The sequence below is a fragment of the Lichenostomus cassidix genome, chromosome 28 (assembly GCF_008360975.1).
Source record: "Lichenostomus cassidix isolate B80296 chromosome 28, HeHo_3.0, whole genome shotgun sequence".
Classification (NCBI taxonomy): Eukaryota; Metazoa; Chordata; class Aves; order Passeriformes; family Meliphagidae; genus Lichenostomus; species Lichenostomus cassidix.
Genome location: NC_139508.1, coordinates 5370071 through 5387944, shown reverse-complemented (window position 1 = coordinate 5387944; position 17874 = coordinate 5370071). Strand labels below are relative to the sequence as shown.

The 17874-nt window shown below is 64.5% G+C and overlaps 1 protein-coding gene across 5 annotated transcripts in view; it reads right to left on the bottom strand.

Moving 5' to 3' along the window:
- The window catches only part of NFIC (nuclear factor I C), a 45340-nt gene that overhangs the window by 16716 nt on the left and 10750 nt on the right, over positions 1 to 17874 (bottom strand). For all 5 annotated transcript variants that reach the window (XR_014846197.1, XM_085040205.1, XM_085040208.1 and 2 more), the window contains exon 2: positions 8603 to 9134. Coding sequence is in view for 4 of the 5 variants with exons in the window: in XM_085040205.1 (XP_084896331.1) it covers positions 8603 to 9134 (532 nt within the window). In the remaining variant the exon portion in view is untranslated. The remainder of the gene's footprint in view (positions 1 to 8602; positions 9135 to 17874) is intronic.

Genomic DNA, 17874 nt, shown 5'->3' with positions numbered 1-17874 from the left:
GGGGACCCCCTGTGTGTCCACGGGCACCGCGTGGCCGGACACGGCCCCTCCCCGCCTCTAAAAACAACAAATCTGGCGGCAGCTCTGGAAGTGGTTAGTAGTGGAGCACGGCCAAGGCGCGGGGCGGAGGCTGGCGGTCACAGCCCGAGGCCAGCCCAGCTCCCCACAGCCCCCCACCGTGGCCGCAGGGCTCCCAGGTGCCCTGCTTGCCTCCGAGATGGCACCCACTTGCTCAATCCTGGCGTACTCGGCCTCTGGGCAGCCCCCCAGGCCACGCCCTCGTCTGGCACCTCTGAGGTGCCCACACAGCCCTTGGCTCAGCCCAGGGACCCCCACCACTGCTCATCCTGAGGTGCCCCACATGGACCTTTGCCTACACCAAACCACCCCAGCCTGGTCCCTGTTCCCCCAGGGCATCCAGGAGGGCCATCATCGACCTGGGTGCCCCCCGGGTGTCCCTCATGTCCCTGTACCCCCACACTCTCCCACGTCATAACCCTGACCCAGCACAGTCAATGCCACCTCACCGACTCCTACTCCCAAGGGACTCGCCGGGGACCCGCCCCCAAACCAAGCACTCCAGTCCCACCCACAGCAGCCCAAGGAGCACCGGAGACTTTCCCGACCTCGGAGGTTTGGCAGCAGGGCCAGCCCCTGCCACTACCCTCGTGTCCAGGCTGACGGAGGCAGTGAGTGTGAGGCCGGGGCCGAGGGCTCGGTATCCCCGGTGTTCCTCGTGGCTGGGCAGGCAAGCTCGCCAGCAGATTTCTGGCTGCCTCCTCGGCGCGGGGCGGCTGGGCCAAGCACTGCTCTCACCGCCATGTGACGGCCGCCTGCGCCGGCTGGCGCGCGATAAAATGGCGACGGGAGCCCTAGGCTCCCGGGCCTCGCTTCTCTCAAGGGGTGTTTTGGGGACACTCCAAATCCAGGACCAAAGAAATGGCTCCACTGCACCAGAGAGGAAAAAGAAGTCTGTAAAGCCCCCCTAAGCCCCAGCTGCCTCGTTGATCCTGTGCCCTCCACATGCCGCCTCGGAGGGCCGGGATGGGGGGAGTCCTGCTGCCACATCGTGGGGAGCTCGGGGGGGAGGGGGTTCAGTGCCAGGGTCGTCTCCGGCGAGGCGGAGGAGAGTGCTCAGTGCCCAAACAGGTCGATCCAATCTCTTGTAAAAATAGCCAAGTGTGTGCCCGGGGGGGGGCGCGGGCTGCCTGGGCTCCGGGCCGCGCTGGCAGCCTGGCCCCGTGCCACCCATTGAATTATGGATCCCGCACCCCGGCCCCGCTGGCTGGCACGGTGCCCTCGGCCCCACGGCGACACCCGCCCGCGGTCTCAGCGCGTGGGAACGACCCCCGGGCAGCAGGGCCGGCCCTAGGGGGTGTCACTGCAGGCCGGGTGCCCCCCGGGGCTGGCGCAGCTGCAGGGAGAGCCCTGGCTCTGTGCCCGAGCGCTGACGGTAACAGGGCACGGTGTTACCGGCAACGGTGCGGGCGCAGGCGCAGAGGCTGGAGGATGCCGGGGGCTGGGGGAGCTGCTGGCGCCGGTGTGAGCAGTCCCAGCCCCCCATCGAGGGCTGCAGCCTTCCTCCTCCTCCTCCTCCCCTCTCAGCTCTGCCAGCCAAGAGCAGGAGATGGGCGAGGGTTCAGCATTGCTGCCCGCAGGCTTCTGTCCCGTGCCTCAGTTTCCCTTGGGGCTGGCTTGGTGTGGAACTGCCCCCCTGCCTCATGTTCCATGGCCACACAGCCCCAGCACCTCCTCAGGTGCCACTGTACTGCTCCGGCTGGTCATGGCCACACTGTGGACCAGCAAGGCCCAGAGTGAGCAGCCTGGTCAGCATGGGAGACCCCTGGAGACCGGAGGGAGCCTGAGTGCTGTGGAGCAGATCCCACTGCAAGGGCTGGGGTGAGCGAGGCTGTGGTAGGGTGTGATTTGGGGGCCCTGCCCTGTCAGACCCCAGAACTCCTCATCCCAGTCTCACAGTGAGCCCCCAGGTCCGAGCGGCACTGCCCGTCCCACTGCCCTGTCCCACTGTCCATCCCTCTGCCGCCAGGCTGGGGTGGCCCTTACATAAACCCGGAACAGTCCTGCTTGTGTAACCTCCTTTATATAATACCCTGAACCGCCGCGTGTGCCGGGTAAATCCTGGCTCAGCCGGGCCGGCCGGCGCGCCGGGTCGCGGAACCCCCCCTCCGTGATCCTTGTAACGCCCCGCCCCGCGGTGCCCCCCGCCACGCCCGGAGTGCTGCGGGGCCGTCGGGGTGAGGCGACTTTGCTGGGCCTCAGCCACGTACGCTGCGGGGGCGGCAGCTTCTCCTCCCCCCGCCGAGCGAAGCCCCGGGGAGGTCCTGACCGGAGGCATCCCCGGAGGTGGCGGGGCGGTGGCGGGGGGACGGACGCGCCCCGCTGCCACGTACGCCGGCCGCGGCCAGCTGGCCCGGGCGGGAGCCTGGGAGGCGCGAGCACGTTGGCCGACGGCTGCGAGCGAGCGGCGCTGGGAGCGAGCGGGTTTGTCCTCGGCCGACCCCGGCCGGCACGGGGAGATGGCAACGGCCGGGGAGAACCCCCCCCAAGCGGGCGGCGCGGCCGCCCCCTCGCTCAGCCCTGCCAGGCCTGGGCTCCATCCAGGGCTGCCGGCGCCCGCGGAGGCGAGCGAGGACAGATGGCAGCGGGCAAAGGGATGGGGAGAGTGGGGCAGACAAAGGAAAGGCTGAGCCCCGCTTCCCTGGGACACCCCCCCGCGGGGTGCTGGCATCTAGCCCCTCCGCCCTGGGCTGGGGGGCACCTGGGGGTGCAGCTGCTGGGAGGGGGTGGGAGAGAGGGATGGGAGTGAGGGAGAAAGGAAGGGAGGGAGGGAGGGAGAAAGGAAGGAAGGAATTAAAGTGGGGAGAAAGGGGAAGGAAAAGGGACAGGGAAAGGGGAATATGCTGCCACTACCTTGCTGACCCACCAATCCCAGCCCCATGCAGAGCCACACAGCACAACCAGCCTCAGAGTCCTGCGGGCCCCCACCATGGCCCCTTTGATGCTCCCCCACAACCAGCCCCCGCCTCAGCATCACGCAGGGCTGTGGCAGAAGTTTCAAGCCTTCCCCAGGACTGGCCAAGACCCCAGTGCAGGGGCCATTGTGGCAGGGGACCCCATGCCCCAGCTGGCAATGCCAGCCCATATCGGGGGTGCTGGGGTACACCGGGGGCTTGCCGGCGTCTGTTCCTCCCCTCCCGCGGCCACGGGCGGGAGGGAGCACCATGGGCATCTGCTGCCCCAGCTGTCCCTTGCCAGCGCAGCACGAAGCCGGGCACCCGGCCAGGATGGCAACCGCGGCCCCGGGGAGGGCACGGCGCTTGCCAGCGCGGGGGGACGGCAGGTGGCGAGGGCGGGGGACGGCAGGTGCTCGTGAGAGGAGCTCGCTCATCTTTTATTCATTGGGTGTCTAACGGTGCGCGGAACCGCTCTGGCCCCTTGTCCCCTCCGGCAGCACAGGACGTGGCATCCTGTACCAGGTGCCCGGCAGGCACCGCTCATGCTGCCGGGGCCGCCGGGCTGAGCACGGCGCAACTCGCTTCAGTGGTGACGCAGGGCCGGGGGCTGGCAGCGGGCACTGCGGGGAAGCCGCCCGGCTCCGGCACGCCGCCGGCTCGGCGCACTGCGGGAGAGCCGGGGAAGCCCTGACCTCCCCCAAGGTCGCCGGCACATCGATCCGGAGAGCTCGAGCACATGGAAACCGCCCCGGCCGTGCCAGCGCCAGGCTCGCAGCGGGGCTGGGCTCAGGGACGGCGGGACCCCGGGCGGTGATGCTGCAGAGGACGGGGGTGGCGGGGGGATGGCACTGTGGGGAGCCCCCTCCCATCTCGCCCCTGCAGCACACAGCTCTGGAGACAGAAACCCAGCCCCTGCGGATTCTCTGCTGTCTCGTACTCTTGTGCCCTTTTCCGGGGGTCCCCTCCTGGACTCTGCCTACCTCGCTCCCCTCAACCGCGGCCTCCCTGGCTGTTTGGCTGGGAACAGAGATACCTGGAACGGGGAAGGGAAGGGTTTGCCCGTGTTCATCTCTCTGCTGCGGGGTTCTCCACCCACCTGCCCGCCAATGCCCAGCCCTGCGAACGGCAGATCCCAAATATTGTGAACCCCATCAATCTTCTCACGACCCTGCCGATAAATATTTGCGTGGGGGCTGGCGGAGCGGAGGTGCCCGGGGAAACGCCTGCCCCTCCATCTGGAGGGGCTGAGCAGACGCTTGGCACGGCCGGCCTGGCACGGCCACAGCGCGCCCGGGACGAGAGCCCTGGCACGGGCTCCCCGGCAGATTGGTGCCATCTGCCTCACACTGCAGCCAGCGGCGAGGCTGGTGGGGGAAGATAAGGGGCTGCCAGGCGGTAGAGACGCAGATGCTGGCACAGCACGGGGGTCCTTGCGTCCCCCCTGGTGCTGTCCACTGGCGGCGGCATGGCTGGGGCTGCCAGGAGCTTGATGCCACCCTGGGGCCCACTGCCTGCTTGCTCTGGGCACCCATCTGCTCCCACCCTGCTTGGCCCGGAGGGCTCAGGCAACGGGCACTGCCAGAGAAAGCTCACTGCAGGGAAAAGCCTCGACCCCTGTCCCACTGAGCACGATGGTTGGGGGTGCCCCAGAGAACCTCAAAGGTTGTGAGGGGCCAGCACTGACCCTGTCCTGCCTCTCCCCCGTTCTGGGAGCCTGAGTGGGATGGGGATGGGGTCCAAGAATGGGGGCTACCAGCATGGGGATGGCAAGGACAGAGGGGATGCAGAGATGGAGATGCGGGGATGGGGATACGGGGATGGAGGCTCACTGGTGAGGGCGCAGCGAGGAAGACCCCTGGATGTGGGGAGTACTGACAGGAGGGTGCAGGAAGGGGGGCACTGCCCACCCCCAGACTGGCTGCTGCCGTCAGGAGCTGCTGGGAGGAATCTCTCCGTAATGCTCTGAAGGTCCTGGCACCATCGGCTGGGGAGATTGATTACCATTTTACTGCAATGCTTTTGACTTTCACCAGCGACCTCCGAGCTCCCCCCCAGCCCGCGCCCCCCCCGCCGCACACCCAGCTCTGGGCTGCAGCGCCGTCCCCTCCCCCACTGCGGTGTGCACAGCCCAGCCCTCACCCAGCCCCGCACCCATCCCGCACCTATCCTGCATCCAGCCCTGCTGACATCCTGCATCCATCCTGCACCCAGCTCTGCTCACATCCAGCACTCATCCTGCATCAAATCCTGCTCACATCCCTTGCCCATCCAGCACCCATCCTGCATCCAGCCCCGCTCCCATCCCGCACCCATCCTGACCTCATCTCGCCCCGAGGATACCGGGGGTGGCAGTCGCAGGGCTGGGTGCAGGATGGGAGCAGGGCCGGTGCTGCTCTGGGGAGGACCCAGGCACCCAGCACTCCCTGCACCGCACGGCCACTCGAGGGGCCAGCAGGGCTGGGACGGGGCCTCCCCCCAGCCCGGCACAGGTCGTGCCTCAGTTTGCCCACCCGGGGGCACAGAAAGCCGAGGATAGGGGGAAGAACCGAGGGGCAGAGCTCGCCCTTGGCACCGGCTGGGAGAACCGTCCGGGCGCTCAGCCCCCACCGAGGCTGCCCCAGACCGAGGGTGGGGAGCGCAGGGCCGGGGGCTCCTCCATCCCCCGCCTCCCCGGCGTTGCCAGAGCAGCGGCTGGGAAATTGTGCTGATACCGGCAAAACCGGGCTACGGGGGCGGGGGAGCGCGGGTGCACGTGCTCGGGCTGATAACGGGGGGCTGCGGGGAGCCCGGACTGCCTGGAGTCCCTCTCTTTGGGACTAGGGATGCTGCGGGCGACTCGGGCGAACGGGCAGGCAGGTGAGAAGAGGCAGGAGAGGGCAGGAGCGGGCAGGCAGGAGGGAGCAGGAAGGAGGGAGGAAGCAGAATCAGGCAGGAGGACGCAGGCAGGAAGGGGCAGGAAGTGTGTCGGGCAGGAGCAGGCAGGAGGGAGCAGGCAGGCAGTGTGCCGGGCAGGGAGAAGCCCACTGAGCCCATAAGGCTATGATACAGTGATCCCCAGCACCTGCCGAGTGCTGTCACCCCGCCTGGCCATGCCATGCAGGGTCCCATTGATGTAGTGGCTGCTTCCATGTCCCCACCTGCCTCAGTTTCCCCACCAAGGTGGGAGGCCAGAGACCCCTCCCAACAGCCACAGCCTGACAGAATGTGCCCGCTGTGGGCTGGGACCGGCCATGCCCAGCACTCACCACCCAGCACCGTGCAGCACCCCAGGGTCCCACATCATCGCTCCTGGCCCATCCTGGTCCCCCTTAACCAGGGCCAGAGCGACCTTAACAGTGAAAGTGAGAGGCTGCCAGGCCTTATCAGAGAGTATTTACAGCCGCTGTGTTCCCAATTAGACAGTCAGGTGACTGCGGCTGCTGGGGACCCAGACGCTGGGGTCAAGGTCGCCAGTGCGGGGGTGGGGGGTGGCAGAGGGGCAGCCACCTCCTGGAGACAGCAGCTGGCCACAGCATGGCCAGGGAACGTGCCGGCTTGGCACCCCAGTGAGGCACCCCAGGTGGCACAGGGGGACCGCGTTGCAGTTGCCGTGGGGGTCCTGGTCCCTGTCATTAGCTTGGCCACTCTAGGGCTCCCGGTCCAGCATCGGGGTGTTCAGCCCAGTCGAGGATACCCCAGCCCAGGGTGACACTACACCTCCAGCTGAGCCAGTGCACAGTGCCCCCAGTCCAGCCTAGTACATAGCAACCCCATCCCAGACAATACAGGGTGCCCCCAACACAGCATGCAGCACCCCAGTTAAGCCCAGTACCCCATCCCAGTCCAGCCAAGAACGGCCATGTCTCAGCCCAGTAGATGACACCCCGCTCCTTGCCCAGGTGCACAGGACACCCACAGCCCCAGCCTACAACCTGGGTGCCCCCATTTCCAGCAGAGTACCCACCCTTCCCAGTGCCCCGCTGGGAATCAGCAGTGCCAGGCCCTGTTGGGTCCCATGCTGCCTCGGAGCAGGCGAGTCACATGCATGGGCATGGGTGTGCGGTGCTGGCAGCACACGTGCTCACACATCAGGAGACACGGCTGGGCAGGCAGGTCCCAGCCGCACATGCACGTGCAACCACACATGTACCCCGCACCAGCCTGGGGTCCTGCCTGGGCCCTGGGACAGGGTCTGGTCCCAGCTATTCTCTGCTGGAGGCTGTGCCCAGCTTTTCCCCAAAGCCATGAGGGCCTGGTGGTCCTGCCAAGCCCCTCCCCTGGGTGGAGTTAGGGAGATCACCTGCACACCCTGCCTCAGTTTCCCCAGTGACACCCATCCCACAGATGGCTGAGCAGGGGCAGAGCATGTGCCCACCATGATTCATGGTGCTGATACCCACTTTGCTGGCACTGCCAGCACCATGGTGCCCTCTGTGGTGTCAGTGTCTGTCCCTGGGCTCTGACTGGTGGCTAGGCAAAGAGCCACCAGTCCCACGCTCCCCCTGCCGTTGTGTTGATGAGGGTGGGCTCAGGGGGCTGGGGGGCATCACCCGGTGCTGTGGGCATGGGCAGGAGGTGCTGCCAGGAGGGGATCGATATCCTGGTCCCCACACACCTAGGTAGCCTGGCCTGGCTGGGGGTGGCCATGAGCCCCTCGATCACCCCTTGCGCTGCAAGTCACAGACCTTCTCGTCTGTGAACCAGCCCTGTGCAACAGCCCAGCCCTCACCCAGGATCACACAGCATCTCCCCTGGCTTCTTACACACCTGGGGATGTTGGGGGGCAGCAGGGTCTGTGGGGAGCCTCAGCTGCTGGGAGGTAATCTGTGCTAGCATGTCACCAGCTGGGGACAACAAACCTGCCCAGGTAAAATAGCTACTTATGAGTTTCCCCTTCCCAGCACGCAGGAAAGTGACGAGCTGATGGTGAGGACAATGGCTCAGAGACCCAAAATGAGACCTGCTGCCTGCCATGCACACTGTGACTCAGTTTCCCCCTTTTGATCAACAGCTTTGAGAGCAGGTCTGGCCCTCCTTTCTGCAGTGAAAGCAGCCAGTTCTCCAGCAAGTCCGTGGGACCCCCAGGCAGGTGAAGGGCCAGGGAGCAGCATCCCCTCAGAGCACAGCAGGAGCTGACCCCATCAGCGTTATCACTGCCCCCTCCGCAGCTGACCTCGCTGCCCCTGTCCCTGCTCTGTCATCGAGGGGTTGGCACTGTAGCCCATGGCAAATGGGCACTGCTGGACCTCTCCCAGCTCCAGCCCTTGGGGATGCACCGGGAAGAGGCTGTCCTTTCCCTGCCCACATTGCCCACCCACTCCCCTCAGCTAGGGTTAGCTCTGGGTTTAGCCCCCAAAACTCCATGCTGGGAATGCTCAGAGACAGGAGCATCCTTGGGGGCCTTTGCCTCTTCCTGCTCCCAGGTAGCTGGGATCTGTCCTGGCTGGGAGAGAGGGGCCAGGGTGGGGGGCACCCACCCAAGAGGCATTTTGGAGAGTGGGAAGCACTGGAAGGTCTGCAACAGGAAAGGGTGTCCCAGAACAGTGTCCCCAGCTGGAGATAGAGAGGGAAAGCTAAGACAACCCCCTCCGGAGCTGGCTGTGGCAGTGCACAGCCAGGCTCTGCCCCACAGGCAGATGAGCACTCACCTCTCTCACGGACGAAGTATGCCAGGTAGAGGTCGAGCTCCTTGACAGAGACACTGATGTGGTGGGGCTGGACGCAGAGGATGGGGTTGGTGCACTGGCCCGACTTGACCAGGCGCTCGCCGTCAGTGCTCTCCAGGGGGATCCCTTTGAAGAGGATGACCATGACCAGGTCCAGCCGCCACACCTTGTCTGCCTGCCGCAGGCAGTCGATGCGGCGCATCTTGCCCTTCTGGTCAGGGTTGGAGAGGACACAGCACGAGGGCTTCTTGCCCGTGATGGAGAGCACGAAGTCCTCACGGCATTCAGGCCGGATGTCCTTGCGCAGCTTGGCCAGGAGGCGTGAAGCCCATTTCTGCTTCACCTCTGGCTTCTCGCTCAGCAGCTCGTCCTTCACCGCCCTCTCCTCATCCTTCGTCATCCTCTTCTCGTGCTTCTTGAAGTACTTGCGCTTGCGGGCCTGCAGGTTGAACCAGGTGTAGGCAAAGGCCCTGACGTGTGGGAGCAGCGCCTCGATGAAGGGGTGGAATTCATCCTGTGGGAGCAGAGGGATGGGGGTCACTTCTGGCCGAGTCCCTCAAAGATCCCTCCTGCCGTGGCTGGGGAGCCCTGAGGACCTGCCAGGCTCATTCGCACCGGGCTGTATCCCAGTACAACCAGAAGGAAAAGCTATGGCAAAGGCACATGCCCACCAGTGATGGGGACCCCCTCACCACACAGTGAGGTTATCCCCATTCCAGCAGACTTCCGTAAATCCCACTGGCTGCAATTCCCCCAGACCAACAATGTGCAGGGAGTGGCTGGGCCATACTGGAGCCAGCGATGTCACAGGGGGACAGGCAGCTGAGCAAGGTTGGCCACCTTGGCAGCACCTGTAGCCCCTCCCCTTCGCAACCCCACATGCCAGGATCTGCTCCCACCAGGTGCAGAAATCCCACCTGAAATCCCACCTGACATTGTGCCCACCAGAGCTGCTGTGCCGGCGTCAGGTGCTGCCAGAACGCAACACCCCAGTGCTGGGTCCCCCACACCCCCAGCATGCCGGGTGCTCCCGCTCGAGCTGTGGGCGCCTTGGACCTCTCCACTCCCTACAGACCAGCGGGAAACTCCCCCAGTTTGCCCCAGTTGCAGCCAGCCCGGCGGCTGGCGCCTGGCCCTACACACAAGGCGTGCTCTGACTGCCTTTTTCCATTTGGCGAGCGCTGCTGGATGAGTCCGGCCCCAAAAAGAAAACAAGGAAAATGCATCTCCCTCCCTGGCCCCTCCTTCCTGCATCCCTTTTTTTTTTTCCAGTTTGGAAAAATCAGTGCTTCCTGGCTGGGGGACCCACAGCCCCCCCACGGGATGGAAAGGTGTTGGGAGCCTTCCTGGTGAGGAGCAGCACAGCTTGGAAAGCAGCTGGCAGAGGGTTGAGCATCCCCATGTGTAGGCAGGGCAGCACCAAGCTGGTCCCCAAGGGCAGGATTTGGCCCTTGGGGTCCCTCATGATTGTGGGGAGGAGGAGGAGGAGGAGGAAGTAGCTCAGCTGGATTCCTGATGCAGGATGTCAGGGCTGAGAGGGGGGTGGCTGGTGACAAATGCCACTGCCATTCCACAGGGTCATGCCTGGGGAGGGTGCAGAGGGCAAGTGCTGCTCTAGGTGAGGAGGTGGCCATGCACAGGAGCTGGGAGAGGACAGAGCTGTGGCTGTGGGATGGGGCAAGCACTCCAAAGCTGGCGCTGGCCACACTCATCCCAGAGCAGCAATGCCATTCCATGGCTGAAGCAGCTGTGTCCCAGAGTGACCCTGCCTGGAGGGAACAATGTCCCCTGAAACAGGCTCCCAGCAAGGATCGGCTGCATACAGACCCCACTAACTCCCACTTGTTCCCAAGTCCAGCACAGATCCCATTAACCCTAAACCTGCTCCCCGGGTACAAACCCTGTCAACAGTCAGCACAGGTCCCATGGCACAGCCCTGGGTGTCCCCTGAACCAGTGACCCTGACACAGACTCTGCTGTGACCTGGCACAGACATTGCAGCACAGACCCCAATGTTCCCCAGTCCAGCACAGACACTAGTAACTGCCAGCCCAAACCCCTGGCACAGCCCCACTAACCCCCAAAATTCCCCACAAGCACTGACCCTTCTGCACTGCACAGACCCTGCCATCCCTGGGAATCACCAGCCCCTCTATGGACCCAGAGCTGTGACTGCACAGGTGTTGCCAGCCCCCCATGCCCAACAAGGGACAGCAGAGTGTCCCCTAATTGGGGAACCCATTGTACCCATAGGGCCCCAAATCTGCTGGCAAACCCATCCTGACCCTGGGGACCCATCCCTGCCGAGGGGACTCAGCCTGCCAGGGGAACCCATCCTTGCCTGGAGGACCTGTCCCTGCCGGCTGCTCCCGGGGTGGCCACAGGGCCTGGCTCCCGCTTCCCTCCCCAGCAGCAGCCGCTAATTCAGTGCAGCTGGGCAAGGGCTGGGCATGTGTCTTAAATCAGGGAAGAAGGTCAAAGAAAAGTAAGACAGGAGCCGAAAAAAGCAGCAGTGAGTTCCAAAAACAATACTTGGCCGGGGCGGTGGGCGGCTGATCTTCCTTGGTGGCCGGTTATTCAGACGAGCCCGACAAATTGCTGCCATCCCCTGTCCCTGCCACCCTCTCCAGGCAGCCGGCGGCAGGGCAGGGGGACACCACGCCATTGTCCCCATCCCTGCCCTCCCGCTTGCGAAGTGTCACTCCAGCCACCACTGCAGGGAAGAGTGGCAGGAACCAGGTTACCCGGGTTGGGTGAGGCAGCACCCTTGGGTGCTGCTTGTGCTCACTGTGGGGACCGGGGGTGCTTGGTGCTCTGCCTCGGGATGGCAGCAGCAAACCCCAGTTTCTGTGCCCTCCCCCTCCACGGTGCCATAAAGGCTTAGCTCTCACTTGGACCCACAACTGAGACCTTCCCAAAACCCGCTGCGTGCAGAAGCCCCTGAAGCCCTCGGTGCCCCCGAAGCCATTCGCAGGCCCACCCCCACTTTCCCCGGGATTACGGCAGGCCGGGAGCTGCTCCCAAAGCCAATCAGCCCCTCGCCAACTTTCCCTCCCGCCCAGCTTATCCCGCGCCGCGATGCCGCGGTTAAGCCGCTTTAGCAGGGCAGGCGAGGGCGGCTGGGGGGCACCAGGACAACCATACGGGAGCGGCTGCTGTTGGGGACTGAGGGGACACGCTACAGGACTTGGGGACCGTCCCCAGATGTGCAGCCAGTAAGTCTCTCGGCTGGGCACACCATCCCGGCTGGCACCAGCCAGCTTCATATTCGATCCACTCGGGAAGGCAACGCAGGGATGCACTCTCAGTCCATCCCAGTCCCAGGTTCCCACCGGGTTCCCCCCATCCAGCAGCCGAAGTGCCGGCAAAGGATTGGTTAAGTGTTTCTCCTGCTGTTTTTCCTTTGCGGGGCTGGGAAGCAGAGACGTGCTGCAATACCCCAGACGAGGCTGCTCCCGGGGCATTTCCGGATGGGAATCTGGCAGCAGAGCCTGTGCTTGGGCCTCATCCAGCCCAGGCTTGTAAAGCCCTGCAACCCAGGCAGGAGCACGCCTGCGTCGGGTGCTGCCGGCCCCGCTCCGGTCCCCCCTGTACCCCCCTTCCAGGGGCTGCTAGAGCTCTGGCTTTCCCTTCCAGGTGCTGTGAGGGGAAACTGAGGCACGGGTCAAGCCCGGCTCTGTTTTGCGGTGGAGTGGGGAGAGGAAGGAGGGATGCTCTGTGTGAAGCTGGGCATACCATGTAGGATTAACTCCTCCGCAGCCCAGGGTTTGGCACTGCCAGGGAGTGGGAATGGGCACAGCTGAGGCGCTGCCTCTTCCCGTGCTTCTGCCACCGGCTCGGCAGCACTGGGGCTCTGCACTCTAGGGACCCTCCACCCTGGGGACAGGGGGGGATGCTCTGTGCCACGCAGGGACACAACAGTTGGCACGGGCTCCGCGGCATTGGCTGGCCACCCTCTGAGCATCCGCCGCTCCAGCACCTTGTCCAAACAGGTCGGGCTCAGTGAAACAGCCTGAATTTTCCAATGAAAAAAAACGTTTCCTCAGGAAATTCCCGAGCAGTTTTCACGGGGGAGGCGCTGGGATGAGGGGCGGAGAAAGAGAAGCAGGACGGGAGGGGTCGGACACCTCGGCAGTGGGTTTTGCTCCCCACTAGCACGGCCTCGGCTGCGGGGAGGAGCGGGATGCCATCCCCACAGCGGGCAGGGCGCGACGCAGGACAGCCTCCCTGCATCCCAGACCTGCAGGGACCACACAGGATTTACTTCATGGAATTATGCTCAACCGCCCCTCCAGCAGCCACACACCTCCGAACCGCTGCCGGCTCCCACGGCCGCCGCTCCTGCCAGGTCCTTCTCCCCGCGGCCCTGCTAGCCCGGGCAGGGGCTGGCAAGTCGGGCGCCGGGCTCCGTGCCCCCATGGGAAGCCTTGGCGCGGCGGCAGGGGGTGATGCGACTACAGAGATTCTGGTAATCCTGAAAATCCCGGTACCCAAAAGGGGCACAGTGCGGACGACGTGCTTTCCCCTCACCAGAGCCCGCAGATGCCCTTGGCATGGATCGCAGAGCCTCCGGTAGCCACTTATAACTGTTCGCCGAAGCGGCTCTGGGTAATGAGTTAACCTGGTAATGAGACCTGTTGCCGAGACAGATGCAAATGATTGGGAAGTGCTCATTAGAGGGGATGGAAGGAGGCACTTAGGCCCTGAAAGGCACCCAGCCCTTCCCGGGGCCGCCCTGCACCCTATTAGAGCCCATTTTACAATAATTGCTCCAGAGGAGGAAATCTATTTGGATTCATCATAAAGTATTTATTAACAAGAACTTATTCATAATTTTTGCTGCTCGCCGGTGTGGCGCGGCCGGGCATCCCGGCCTGCTCCGCATCAGAACGCGGCTTCCCTGGCCGGGGAGAGTGGCAGCGCTGCTCTGGGGTGAGGGCAGCGAGGAGCCTCTGGGGCAGCTGAGGCTCCCAGGGCGGGTACGAGCTGTGCTGGCCTTGCCTGTGCACACCTGGCCCTACGACAGAGCTGCCTGTGGGGCAGAACACGCTGTCGCAGCCACGTTCCCCTCAGTTCCTAGCTGACCCAGCACCTTGCTTGCAAAACCCCTCCTACAGCCCATGCCAGGGCACAGAGCCTCGGAGCCCAGGACACCTGGCTGGCACCATTGGCACAGGTGGAGGGGAAGGCAGGACACCGCGCAACCTCACAGCTCCTTTGCAGATCCTGTCGCCTTTTCCCTGGCAGAGCCAAGAGCATCCTCCAGCCAACGTCCACACGTGGCTGGGGGCTGTGGGTGGGCTGGACTGTTCCCACTACGGGTTCTGGTGTGAGGGTGAGCAGAGATGGGGCAGAGAGAGGCTTCCATCCCTCATTTACTGCCACGATGCTCAGCCCCACTCAGGATCAGCCCAGGAGGGGGTGGATGGCCTAATACAGCCCCTGCTTCTCACCATTCACCTGGGACCACGGTGACCGCCCACCCCTCACTGAGCCGCCCTGGGCTCCCCACACCTGGCGCAGCCCAAAAACGCCCCGCCGGGTCCTCTGAGCCACCCTGGAGCAGGCAGGTCCCGCCGCCCCCGGGTGCCGGGCCGGTGCCCACCTGCCCGCGCCTACGTGCCGGGGCGGGAGCGATGCCGGCGCTCGCCCTCGCAGGTGCTGCGGCTGCGAGCGGGGGCGCGGGGAGCGCGCCGAGGCCGCGGGTCACAGGAGGCCACGGCAGCAGAGAACCTGCCAGTTGCTTTGGAAAACAGCAGGAAGAAAAGCAGCTCTCTTGGCAGCCCCGGGCTCCGGTGCCAGCGCTGCCTGGGCCCCCGCCAGCCAGCACAGCCCGCCCCGCAGACGGCAGCTGGGGGTGGCCCAGGTGGGATGGAGCCGGAGGGGGCTTCTCCGGCGGCACACTACGTGCCCCGACACCGTGCCCAGCACTGCCTCTGGTCTGCTTGTGTGCATCCCCACCCCAGCAACAACTGGCATTGCCGGTCCCCTGGTTTCCTAAATGCACCCCAAACTGGGGAGCAGCATACCCAGCTTGCAGGGAAGGGGTACGGATACCCCAGGGATGGTATCCAGCAGCAGCACGGCCATCACTGAGTGGTGGAGGAGCCAAGAGCGCTCTGGTGAGGGAGACTGGATGGTGTGAGAACCCAGGGCCACTGGCTGCCTCCCTGAAGACTCACTTGGACTCCTCAGGTGCCTCAGTTTCCCCAGGTGCTGTCTCTGCGCATCCCCCTTGGGGTTTGGGAGCCGACGGCTCAGCCACTTTCCCAGGATGACCCCACCTGCCCCCAGGGTGAGGCGCTGCCTTTCCAAAAATAAGGAAACTGAGGCATGTCACACCTGCCAGGCCTGCCCACAGAAGAGGTGGCTGTTGAGGTCTGGGAGAGGTCTGGAAGCAGCATGGGGCAAGCCCAGAGGGGACCCAGCCCATGGCCAAGGAGATGTCCCCTCATCCTGGGAAGCATCCCGTGGCCAGCAGCACCAGAGCCACGTGGCTTCCCAGCCGAAACCCCCCCGGGGCTCCAAGGAAGGGAAATGTTTTATGGAACTGGAAAAAAAAAAAAAGCTTTGCCAACAGGTCCTGGTGCTGCCAGCTCCTCCACCCTGCCCTGTGTCAGCGTGGGGCCCTGGGGGTGGCCTGTCCCCCCCCAGCCCTGGTCCTGGTACACATAATGGGGGCTGCAGTGCCCGAGACCCAGCACTTTGCCCACCCCAGAACCCAGGGTCTCAGCCTGAGAGCTGCCAGGATGTAACGCAGGGATGGAGGTGGTTCCCAGGAGCTCAGAGAGAAACTGAGGCAGGAGATGGCAGCACCATGTTGGGTCTAGGAGCACCATGTTCGTTCTGGGGAGGGGGTGCTGCCAGACAGGGGTCCCCCAGCCCCCCCGGGCCAAGCCCAGGGCTCTGAGCCTGGCTTTAGCCCCTGACGCAGGAGATTTTATTTCCCTCCCAATATATTTTTAGCCCTGCCTGCTTTGTCCCGGCCTTTCCGAGGGGGATTAATTCCCCAACATCATGTGCCATTAAAGGTATAGGGGTGCAGAGAAGTGTCCCCATCTCCCTCCTGGGGGTGTCTGCTGGGGGGATTGGCACTGGGGGTATCTCTACACCCCATGATGGGCAGTGCCGTGATGGGCTTGCAGGGCTCACCCTGCTGCAAACCCAATCCTTGGAGCAAGTCTGTGGTTAAAAATAGCCCTGGCCTTTTGCCGTGGAGTCGGCGACCTTGCAGGAGGATCGGCCACTCCAGCGCCCTGGGGGTGAAGAGTTCATGGCCCCTCCTCCCCCCACAGCCCCAGTGCCTTTGCTGTGCCGTGGATATGCCAAAGGCTCAGCCCCTCCTCCAGCATCTCATCGGCTCCCTGGGCCCTCGGGACAACCTGCCGGGACCCTCCTAACAGAGGTGGGGAAACTGAGGCACGGGGTGGTGATAGGCCCTCCCTGGAAATCAAAGGGGGTGGGGTGTCCCAGAAGGGTCAGCTCTGAGTCTGGCCAGGCCCTGCACCCCGATTGCTGAAGGATGGGACTGGTTCAACGGGGTGGAATGGGAGTGTTCATCCGCTTTCGGCAGCTCAGCAGAGCCTTCCTGGGGAGATTCAAAGGCTGAACCTGGCTGGGTCCTATTTCGGGAGGGTTTTGGATGCCTCCCAAGCGACAGAAGTGGGTGGGGGCTGACCTGCACAAAGGGACTCTGTTCGGGACGCTGGGCTCCGGCAGTGCCCGACGTGGAGGCTGGTGGCTGTGGCTGGTCCCCTTGTCCCCCACATGATGGGTCAGCAGCCCGGGCTGGCGCAGGGGGCAAGTGCCTTCCTCCCGTGCCGGGTGCTGTTCCCCACCTGGATGTAAACTGAGGCCCGGGGCGGGACTGTCCTTGCCTCCCGGGCTGCTGCTGTGACTGCTAAGTGACACTGCCATACCACGGAGAAGGCCGTGCCAACCTGCCTCGTGACGTGGGCTCTAACAGCCACCCGCCCTGGGCTACTTGCCCAGGCTGGCCCCGAGCCATTCCCTGGGGGAGTCCAAGGTCCCCCAATGGGGTCGGGCACTTCAGGAGCCAATACCCCAGTCACCAACTCCACGGCAGAACTGGAAAACCCCTCGACAGGCTGGATCCCACCAACTCGATGCCACTGCAGGGTGCTCGATGGCACCACTGACTGGGGGACATCGTGCATCACCTCATCCTCCGCCCTGACCACCTCAGGGCCTGGGGGGCTCCAGAAAGCTCCCAAGGTGCCATGACCAGCCCATGCACATTGCACACTGCCCACCACATGCAGAGCTGGGAGCACTGGGAACAGAGATCGTGGGATGGGGACTGAAGTCCTCACCAAAGTGATGCCAGGCAAGCTCCTGTCCCTGTCCCCACATGGGACAAGGAGGTCATGCCTCGGCCCTGGCTGCTGCTGGTGACTCCTTTCTCCAACCAATTCCCCACCGCAAGGCAAGGAAGCTGGTGAGCGCGTCCCAGTTCCCTCCGGCGGTACCTCAGGATGCAATGCAGTCATCGTTAATGCATCTGGACTCGTTTATGGGGATGAGAAAATGTTTCCAGGTTTCCCACAAAGTCCCATTAAGATCCCAGTTCCACTCTATTTTTAGTGCCCTCATCAACAACGCCTTCCCCAGCCACCCCGGCGCTCCAGGGCCCCGTGGGGCTGGCGGGGGCACCCATGACACAGGCCTGCCTAGCTTTGTGGGGAGCACCCACTCTGGACGGCTGGAGGGGGCAAACCTGGCCCTGCACTCCCCAGCCCCGCAGCTTGGCACCCATGGGTGCACACTGGGGATGGGGGTGCCCCAGCCCAACTTTTGCTTGGGAGCAGTGGAAGAAGGAAACATGGTGGGGAGCAACAGAAAAAGCCACCCCAGGTCACTGCGTCAGTAGAGGGTACAGGACCCCACTCATCACGGAGGATGGAGAGTGGGTGGGTCTGAGCATCCCTGCAGGTGTAGGATCACACCCTGCAGCACCATATTGTCACCTGGCGATGGCTAGCAGCTGGCCCAGCCAACCCATCCATCAGCAAGCCCCAGCGCCCTGGCAGCGTCTCCTCCCAGGCAGCGGGTGCCCACAGGACTCCCGGTGCAGCTGGCAAGGGCACGAGGATCCTGCCCTCGGCGCTGCACCCTCCCGGGCTATCTATAGCCATGACCTCAGCGGGAGCTGGGGCAGGACCCGGCCGCGCATCGTCCCTTCTTGGCAGGGCCACCGCCTCAGCCCCCACCCGGCACAGAACTGCCGCCAAGCT